The sequence below is a fragment of the Marmota marmota genome, unplaced genomic scaffold (assembly GCF_001458135.2).
Source record: "Marmota marmota marmota unplaced genomic scaffold, marMar, whole genome shotgun sequence".
NCBI classification, from domain to species: Eukaryota; Metazoa; Chordata; class Mammalia; order Rodentia; family Sciuridae; genus Marmota; species Marmota marmota.
The window spans coordinates 5,763,721-5,774,807 of record NW_026000119.1 but is presented as its reverse complement, the minus strand read 5'-3'; the positions used below and the strand labels follow the sequence as shown (position 1 = coordinate 5,774,807).

Below are 11,087 nucleotides of genomic sequence, written 5' to 3'. Positions count from 1 at the left end.
TAAATATTTATGGATCAAATCCATAAAGAACAGACATTGTTATGAAATATATATAGATGCCTTCAAAACTTTCTTTCCAGGCAGAGTAGACACATAAGTTAGGAGTCATTTCCCACTTAATTGTTTTTGCAACCTTATGCAACACAAATGGATGATGGATAAGACTTATTCATTTGTACAAGAAAGGACATCTTGACTGACATCATGTCCAGAAAATTACACTGGAGCTGTTTCTCTCTATATATAAAGTGTCACAAAACTTATAGAAGAGGTTTTATTCTAACCTATTGAGAAGTGTAGGGATTTTTGATGGAGTTCTTTGGTGAAAAAACTACTCTTTCAAACAAATTATTCTCATTTGCTGGTTAAAATAATCAGAGAAATGCATAATACAGATCTGGTTCATATTTTTAAGAACAATGCAATTCAGTCTGTATTGGAACTTTATGAATGGTATGTTTTTCTTCAATCTACATATAGACCAATGCCCCTCCCTCTCCATGGGGAACTCTTCATATTATTTGCATTACAAATCTCCAGAAAGCTATTTTGCCACTTAAAGGCAGAGGTTTATTTTATATTGCTCCTGTAGCAAAATATAAGTATGTTATATGGTACTAGCAAAGTTTAAAATAATTAATAGAAAACCCATAATCTTAGCTTCTACTGTGGTATCCTTGATGCTCTTAAAATAGCATTGATGGCTAAGCACTGATCAGAAATGAAGGGCGTATTTAAGAAAGTAGCAATAGGTCTTGTTTTAGATGCAAACATAGAACAAGGGTGTACAAGAACTCATGAAGAAAGGGTTGGAAATCCTATGTCAGGCTTCCATATTGCACTGGTACCCATGGATTCTGCCAATAGTATCATCTCTAAACATACTGGATATTTTACAACTGAATACAATTCCATTCCTGAAACTAACTAGAACAATTTTATATTCAACCAAAGAAGGCATGAGCTTCATGTGGACTTAAAGAAAAGAATAACAAAGGCACAGATAAAAATTTTATTTATGAATATGTGGACACATGACTTTGGATCCAGCCAGCCAGTGACATAAATAAACTTGAGCAAAAGATTCAAGCCAGAGAATACATAAGTGTGGGGTGTATGTATGTGTGTGCATGTGTGTGTACATATACATATATTTGTGTGTGTACATAAGGTTTCTTGGAGCTGTGCCAAAAACCTGGACACCAACCAACAGAATCATTCCCCATCCTCTGAAATTTCCATTAAAAGCACAATGGGGGTAATTATACCAGGATGCTCCAAATTGTTCATTCCATCTTGTGCACTCATATGCCCGCCAAACATGAAATGTTCGCCTTCTCCCTTCCAATGTGATGGTTGTTGAACTTATTTTTAGTGTCATTTGATAAGCCTTTGTGCTCACAGAGAGACATCCCACTGACCCGGCCACTGGTCATTGTCTATACCAGTTCACATCAAAGCCGGCGCGCTTTGTCAGGTTTCGAGTCGAATATCCATTTCGCATCTGAAGTACAGTATCGAAAGTGACTAGATCATTTGAGCTGTTTTCTTCAGCTGCTGCCTTCTTCCTCCCCCACAGTGTTTCTGCTCACGCTAACATAATCTGGCATCGTCGACGTGACACGATGGTGGTTTTTCTAAAAAATTATAATACATACATTGTCAATGTTTTTTGATGGCAATCCTCCTGAAAATTTAATTTATAAACTGCAGAAAGGAGGTCTTTTTCCTCTACTGAATCATAACCAAAGTAGAGTGCTCCTCAAAATCCAAGTAATGTGCATACAGTAATAGGTCATTCAATGTCAAAAGGCATAAAAAAGATGAGCAAAATCTTCACAGGCTGCTGCTTGCTGTTGCCTTTAATTATATTAATTAAACTTTGAAATTTTCATGCAAAGAGAGTTGCTGGCTTGTGACGCTGAAGAGCCCTTGGAGACTTGAAGGAAGAAAAAACCCTGAGCAGAAGCTTTGTGGTTACTGCTTCCTTTAAATTAAAAGCAAAACAAACTCCTAGGTATGTTTACAGATATTAATGCTTTATGCACTAGTACTCCTAAACACAGGAAAAGGAGGAAATCTACCAGTCTCAGGGACAAAGTCTCAAATCACGAGGCCTTTAAACTACACTCCAGATCTTTGGTGAGAGGCTGTCTTCCAGTGGAATAACGCTCTATTAATTTTCTTGTCCCAAGTGCATAATGAAAGAAAGGTGTCTTCAAAAACTAAAGGGCAAAATCTTGCTTGCTACCAATTCCTTGAGGCATCTTGTCTATCTTTTGTCATGCGTGTGCACTTTTCAGTGTTAGAATGACAAGATTTTCTAGTCAGAAACTTCCCGTAAGGCACACTGTGATAGGGGACTTGGAAGGATTTTGTGATCTGACATAGCTATAAGGCAATGGACTCCAATATTTGCTTAGCCTGGTGGGAAATTTCATACTCTGCCTGTAGCTACAGATTTTGTCGTACAAAAACACAAGCGCCATGTTTGCATGTTAAAAGGTCCTATCTCCATGAAAGACCCATCATGGCTACTGGTTTTGTGGTCTGTTTTGATATCACCTTTACATTGTGGCTGTTTTTTGCTTTTGCCTCTTCAACACACTCAAATAAAGTTACTTTTATAAACCACAGTGTGCAGATTAACATTCTTCTTTATATCAATCCCATCCTTGTAGATAGTCAAGTGAGTGAGTGAAAATATTTGGTGCAAAAAAAGCAGAAGGCTGAGAAAGCATTTCCTGACGGACAGAAATTAAGCTGCTCTTCCAAAAGTTTCTGAAATGCACTTGACTTTTTTCATCTGGTTGGATGTGAAAATGTGCCATCTTTGTACCTTCTTGGTCTTCTTGCTTTCCTTTACTGAAATGGAACTCTGGAGAAGTTTATGCACCGGCCCTGAAGAAAAAAAGAAATCCTTATTGAAATATTGAAGCAATTATAAAGAAGTTTAAGAACACCTAGGTTTTCATACCATAATAAAACAAATGATTACCCAAGGAAACAGCAATGTTCACATGAGACACAAAGTCATACATTCTTTTCTTTGGGTCAAAGCATGATGGTTCATTAATCTTTTCCACAGTAACTTCACCTAACTGATGCTATGATAAAATTTGTATGGAAAAACATTTCAGAACTCTAACTTTGTTACTGACATCTGAAGTACAACGCCACTACAATGGCTATCATAATATCAAAGCTGCCACCCTATATGCTTCTAATAATGAATTAAAATTAAAATGCTTTCTTATGTAACTTGATTTTCTAAAATGTATACACGAGGAGCACATTTTAGCACAAGAGACAGAGATTAAGGAATCATGAGAATAGGAAGAGATGCTGTCTTTGTGATTCTACTTTATGTCAGCCTTTGCAATAGACTTATTCTTGATCATGACCATTTTTGTTGACCAAATTTTGTTGACCACAGCTGCACACTGCCATGATGTGTTCTTTCCAAATAGTAACTATTTATTTGGACTATTCAAAAGAGAATTTGCCAGTCCAACTTCTTAACTTTTCAATGAAGGTTGTGTAGACATATTGTTCCATACATAATTGTAAAGAATCTGAGAATTATTTGAAAACAAATTTTCAAATCAGTGATGAAGGATCTGTTTCCTTTGCTCTCTTTTAGTATGACATTGCTGATCCACGGCACTCCATGAACCATGTTCTGGTTCCTCAAAATGGCTAAAAGCCAGCACAACATTTTCCAGTTTAGGACCAGGATTATCAACCTGTTGAGAGTTTTCTATTTCTTATAACATCTGTTCATAAACCATTTCAGATTTTAGACCTTCTAGTTCTTCCCCTCTAAATGTAAGTTTGTTTTAAGTATCCACAGCATGGCAAAATTCAAAAAGAACAAAAAACTACTGTTGAAGAAGAAAGCTTGAAATGTAAAAGTGTGGTTTTTGTCCATTTTGCTTTCAAACATGACTGCTCCATAAATTTTGAAATTTCAGAAACTTATGGAGAAACAGAAAAGCATAAAGGAAAAATGGAGTTAGGAATTTCTATTAGCTTTTGCTAAAAGGCAAGCAGCCATGAAATTATCTGTCTCTAAATAACTTTGGAGGCAACATTATTACCATAATTGCCAATTTTATTACTTACTTTCCCCTTACTGTCTCTGAATTTAGGTGGCTTAGGGTTCAGGGAATAATATAACATGTAACATATTATAAGCCACAACTATAATTCTTTACATTATTAATATGAAAAATAATATCAATTCAATTTTCTCTTTATATTTTGAATACAGTATATTTTCTAAATAATATTGTTAACTTAAAATCGTGCATCTAAATTATGAGTAAAATCCAAATACATTGTGATACATTAAGCAGCACCCCTACTGCTTATTCAATTAGGCCCTCTGAATCTGGCATCATGATTAATTAATTAATTAATCATCATTAATTCATAAACTTAGAACAACATTTTGTCAATATAAAATTGAATTAAATTAATGTCTTAAGACTTTGCTAGTTTAAAATGAACTATAAATATATTCCATTCTTTTGCTTCAGGAATGTAGCACTCCTAGAAACAATGAAATCATTGTTAAATTGCATAATATAATTATTATAATATTTTTTAAATATTTAAAGAAATTAAAGGTAGGCACAACAAATAGAATTTTACTACATGTTTAGGTTATAACCAAGTGCATTTAAAGTGCATTAGTTCAGAAATTATGATAATTCAGATATTAACTGATTAAGCTGTTTATCTTTCTCAATATATTAAAAATAAATTAGGCAAATTAATACTAATCAAGATTATTATAGGAAAGTTTACCAACTTAAATGTTTGATAGCATATAAAAAAGCATTTATATATTAATAATTTACATTGTATTATGATCTTGCTATGGCACTGTTTTATTTGTCTAATAAAAAGTATGGCTTTAAAAGAATAAAACTGCCTCCCTTTTAAAGCACATTACCTAGTTAGAAAAGAAGCTTCGTGCCTTGCTAGTGGAAGCACAAATTGGCAAAAATTATAGGGTGAACAAAGTATGTAAAAGTGGCCTTAAAAAGCTTACATTATTTGACTCAGTAATTACATTTTGGGAACTTTTCCCAATAAAATGGCTAGACAAGATTAAAAAATCCTACCTGGGATTTTTATAAAAGTGAAAAATATATTCTGCCAATTTGTATTTCTTTCTGCCCGACAATTCAATGAATAAATTATGAGTCATCTATCTGACTCAATGTTTTGCAGCCATTAAAGTAGAAAACTTTGTAAAGATATAGGAAAATGGTAAATGAAAAGAAAAATGTCAAATTGCATATGTACATGATTATAATTATTCAATATACATCTAAAAAGTAGAAGACAACAGACAACACACAGCATGCTGTGGTTAGTGGGACTACAGGATTCTTACTCTCTACTTTATATATTTTCTATAAATTCACATAGTTGTGAATTTAAAGAAAATCATAAGTTTTCAAAGAATAAATTCAATGAACAAAAATGAATTCCTTTCCAAACATTTATGTTTTTTCAAAAGTCAGCCCAAGACCTATTGACTACTCTTAGGATTGTCACCAACTGCTAATGGCATCAAAGCTTTTCAGCACTCAGTGTCCCAGGGGTGGATCCGTTTATCTGTCTCTGGGTTGTACTTAACAGTTCATGTCCTGGTTGACCCATCTCAGTAAAGTTCAACTCAAGAGTACACAGCAGATTTACTAAAAAATATAACCCACACAGCATTTTATATAAATATATATAGTTGGCATTAAAAATTCTGTAATATGCAACCAGCATTTTTATTTTTGTGGTATAAAATTTTAGGAGCTTCCATGAAATGGCTGTTCAACCATCTGGCAAGATCACCATTGCCTGATTTTTAAAAACATGTTTGTGTATATATATGTAAGGACAGGTAAGCCTTGTGTATACTGGAGTTCATTACATTTAAATACGGATATAAGGGAAGCTCTTCAATTTTCATACCACATCAAACTTTCTAACTAAATAGCTAATATCTAGGGCATATATTTCTCCATTCAATTAATGGCACAGATATTCATACTTCAGCGACTTATTAATGATAATTTTAGAATTACTTCTCTCTACATCATCAATACTAGTGAGCTCATATGCTTCCTTTTTATTATATAAAAAATTGAAGAGCTTCCCTTATATTTGTGCTATATAAAGGCAAATATATAGCATAATCTTTTTGTCTTGGCTTTGGCTTTCAGAAGATCATCTTTATAGCATGTTTTAATATTACTTGCTATCCTTATAGGATATTTTCTGGTATGGCTATCCCTTGACTTTAGCTCATGATTATTACTCTTTTATTCTTATAAGGTTTTGTTATATTTTTTTCCTCTCAATAGTTTCTTTAGAAGTAGCCTTGTTATAGGTAAATATAAACTAATATGAATTTCTTACTTAATTCTCAACTTTCCCAGCCACAAAAACTATGCAAAATCATCTTAACATCAAAAACCTCTAACAAAAATATTGCCTCAACTTCTGCCTTATTTTAAAAAAATAATAATAAAAGACCCTATTGATTTCTTTTCTACATAACCTTTTCTTATTCTGGTAGGACATAAAGAGATACTCTGTAGATGTCAAACAGTAATTCATGATTTGTTTGAACTTAATCTGAATTAAGCTTACACAAATAATACGAACTTAATGTTTAAAAATGTCAATGTTGAAATATACTATTCTTCATGTAATCCCCAAAGTTCTTCTAAAGCATAAATTCTGAGAGTCTAAATACATAAAACTTAGCTTCATTTTGTTTGCATTCTAGGAAAAAGTAAGCACAAAGTGATTCTTTACAAACTGGAAATGTATTTACATTCATAATTCATCTCGTAGAGCAGAGGTATGTGTGGAAGTCTTACTCTATTACAAACTTTCCCTCCTTATGAGAAGGGACAGAATGTACCAGGCATGGATCACAAATAAAATACTGATCATAACAAGGTGAAACTCAGAATCAGAATCTGTCAGCTTTTACTTTATTTAAGTGATTTTTCAAGCAATAACTAATACCTTACTAGTTATACATTTTTACTCTGCAGTTAACTAAACCAAGAGATTAAAACAAGACAACAGTAGAAACTGGTGTCTGCTGTTGGTTAAGTATACAGACCCGACTATGCTACAGTATTTAAAACTGATTTTATTCCCTCATTTTTACTGTGGTCAGTAAGAACAGCACTAACCAGAGAAAGTGCCATGTTTCCCATCTCTGGAGCATTAAAATTCCACTGGCATTAATGCCTGTGAGCTCCTTTACTAGCTATCTGCACAGGATGTATTTCACTGCTATAACCGTTATAGGATTATGCTCACATCATAAATATCCATTGACAAGCTGAAGCAAACAACTGCACTTTAGTTTAGACTTTTCAAACACAGAGAGCTGATTTATTTGTATCTCTACTTCTAAGAGGAGGTTACTAAACCTTCATGTTCTGTACAACAGTAAACAGTGTTTCAAATTTTAAATTGTACACAAAAGCAATGATACATATAGACCTAGCCACAAAGGTCCTCGAAATCATTATTATAAAGACACACTTGAGGGATAGGGGTTGTCGCTCAGTGGTAGAACACTTGCCTCACACGTGTGAGGAACTGGGTTTGATCCTCAGCACCACATAAAAATAAACAAAATGAAGGTATTGTGACCATCTACAACAATTTTTTTTAAGAGACGCTTGAGAACACAAGAGGCTTTTTGAGTGGAGATTGCTGAAGCAACATATGTTGAAAACTTACAAGAAGACACATACTATCCCTTCTCTTCCTTTTTATTTATAGAGTCTGTGATAGTCTTTGCTGTAAGTCAACTGACAAGATTTTGAGCTGAAATAGAAATTCATAAATCATTTCCAATGGAAGCTCAACCTGTAAGTGTCCCATGTCACAGAACAGATCATGCACCTGCGGGATATTTAGCAAATTTCATAAAGGGAACTGCTGAGTTTTCCTAAAATATTTATCTATCTAATTATTTATCTATTTATTATCTCTTCATTGTTTCATGGCACCTGCAAACTTTTAGTGACTCTACACATATTGTTAATATTAATTTTGCAAATATCTATGACTTCAGTATTTATTGAAATTTAAGTATATAGTTGGTAATGAACAAAACACTTAAGCCATAACTCATAATGATACTTGAAATTAATAATTCTAAGTTATTAACTACAGGAAAAGTGTCTAGATATTTCTAGATGCAGATAAAGATGTAATTTTGACAGTTCTCTGGAAATCATTGTTGGCAAAACATTCTTTTGCGCTTCATCTTAAGTCAGACTAAAGAGTTGATGGCCAAAGGATAGATGAGATTTAGATATATGAGATATAATCAAAATAATTCATATTGGCTACTTCACATTTTTTTCATTAAACAAATCCTAGGGAGTATAGGAATGATTTACTTCCTTCCAATCTAATTAGGATGCAAATATCTCCTAAGTCTTAAAACAGGAGTCAAAAAATTGCTTAGAAATACAATTTCAAAGCAAGAGAAAAAGCAAAATAATTTATACACACTGTAGCATTACTAGTATTAACAAGTTTAGAAGCAACCCAAATGTTCATCAGTAAGGGACGAAATGAATGAATGAATTAAGATCCAGGTAGATAAAGGAATACTATAACTAACATGAGGCTATTGGAAAGAATGTGGAAGATCTCTATATACCTTTATAAAAGGATGGTCAATTTCCTAGAGGAATCATTTAATTTATCAAGGTGGTGCACATAGTATACACATTATACTATCTTTTACATTAGAAAATATATACTGGTTTAATATCAATTATGTATATGCAACATTTATGTATATATTTAATTTTAACTTGTGTGTGTGTGTGTGTGTGTGTGTTACTAGAGATCAAACACAAGAGCCTCATGCATGCTAGGCAAGCACTCTACCACTGAGCGACATCCCCAGCCCAATATTGCTTATATTAAAAAGAAATGAAAAATGTAATAATTGCCTTGAAAACAAAACTGGTTGGCAAAAATGGAAAGAGATGGCACAAAGTGGAACAAATAAGGATATAAGTGAGATAACTTCAGTATGTTTTGTCATATGCTACCAAATGCAAATATGTAAATATTTTGCTTTGGGGGGAAAGTTACCTAATTAAAATACATGCCTACAACTGTTCACTTAGAATAAGGTAGAAGCCTACCAAAAGCAGAATTTAGCAGAAAAAGTGATGAGAGAGATCCCACCATGGTGTGAGGCTTTTCTTGAGAGAAAAGAAGTACTCAGTTGAAAGCTAGAAGTTGAGATATAATTCCACATAATTATGAGGCCAGAGGAGAGAAAACTGTTTCCTTCTCCAGAGCAGATGAGGATCTTCCTAAAGAGAAAAGAAGCAGACCACTGAAAGTTTTGGACATAGCAAAAGGAATGAGAAAAACAATCCTGTGAGATCCAAGTCCTGCCACAAGTAGCAAAAGAACTGAGAAGGATCCCTCTGCAGCTCATAGGGTCTTCTCAGAGTGCAAGGCATTGGCCAGTCTGTTGTGTGCAGGGGATCAATATGGAAACAAGATCTCCAAGTTACTGAAAGTTATTTGTTGGGGTGAGGAAATTGTGGTAGTTATAGAACAAAGAGAAATGAAGCAGAAATGAAAAAAAAATCTCACAAATGAGTTGAAAAGAAAGGAGAGAAAAGGGTTTGCTAACAAAAATTTTTGATCCTGCCCTCAAAATTATTGAAGCCAGTAATTAATTAAAAGTAAGACTACAACAAGACACAGATTCAGTTCAACTTTAGATTATCAACATGACAAAGAAAGTGGAATATGCTTTTCTGGAGGTAAATATTATATAGGTTAGTTTCTCCATTTTAGTTTTAAATTCACAATGTCCAACCTAAAATCATAAATTAAGGCACACACAAAGAAGTAAGAAAATATCTATCATGATCAACAGAAAGAACATTGAATAAAGATAGCCTAGTTTTTGTAGTTAATAGACAAAGACTTTAAAATAACTATGTTAAAACTATTTAAAAATCTTGTTAGAAAGAGGAGTAAAATGCATAAATATATTGGAAATTTCAGTGAGACTATAGAAACCAAATAATAAACTAAGTAAGAATGAAAAAGGAAACACTAAGAATGAAAAATGTAATATTGGATGCATTGGGTATAAAGTAGGTAGAGTAGAATAAAGATTTACTGAACTTGCAGATTCAGAAATTTTTCAAATTGAAAAATAAAAATTTAAAAAATCCTGTGACTTGTGGGACAATATCTAATAGCCTGCCATGTGAATAATCAGTGTTTCATATGGAAAGTAAAGGAAAGAATAAATTGTTGAAAATGATGGTTATGAACTTACTAGAATAGATGGAAGACATAAATTTACAGATCAAAGAATCTTGCTGAACCACAAGCAGGATAAATACATAGAAAATGAGGAAATAGATAATAAAACTTTTGGAAACCAGAAGATATCATAAAACCATGCATCTCTTCTGGTTCCTTTTCCCCACAGCCGCCAAAATACAGAGGAACAGAAATAGGATAACAGCTGACTTTTTATCAGAAACAATGGAGAAACCAGACAATGGAACTTTCTAAAATGCTCAATGAAAAAAAAAATAACTAAAATTTACAAATCAAAAAAAAATCTTAATAGAACAGGTAATTTCAGGCTGCCATTCGCCTGCGGCTTGCAGACAGATTGCTAGGGTTCAGTGCCTGGGGGCTTCTTAGAACCTGATCTTATTGGAGCGAACACTGAGCGCGGGGCGGCCGCCGCCCTGGCCCAGGGCTGCAGAGCCTGTGGAGGTTGCTTCTTGGACCCTGCTCCTATCAGAGCATACACCAAGCACTAAGCGGCCGAATTCCGGCTCCCGGAACTGAGCCTGCGGGGACTGCTTCTTGGAGCCTACCCTTATAGGAGCTTACACCGAGCACGGAGCGGCCGAGTTCCGGCTCCCGGAACTTCCCTGGCCCGGGGCTAGGAGCCCACGGAAACTGCTTCTCGGTCCGGGTCCTGCTGAGGGCCGGTCAGGACTCACCCGTTGCTTTGGTTGCCCGGCAAGGGGAAC

General features: G+C 34.1%; 1 protein-coding gene across 1 annotated transcript in view; it reads right to left on the bottom strand.

The window, feature by feature from the left end:
* Positions 1–998: 998 nt before the first annotated feature.
* Positions 999–11,087, bottom strand: part of Antxr2 (ANTXR cell adhesion molecule 2) — a 135,206-nt gene continuing 125,117 nt past the window's right edge. Inside the window, exon 17 of the mRNA XM_015499160.2 lies at positions 999–2,901. Within this exon, the coding sequence (XP_015354646.1) occupies positions 2,863–2,901 (39 nt within the window). The 3' untranslated portion in view covers positions 999–2,862. The remainder of the gene's footprint in view (positions 2,902–11,087) is intronic.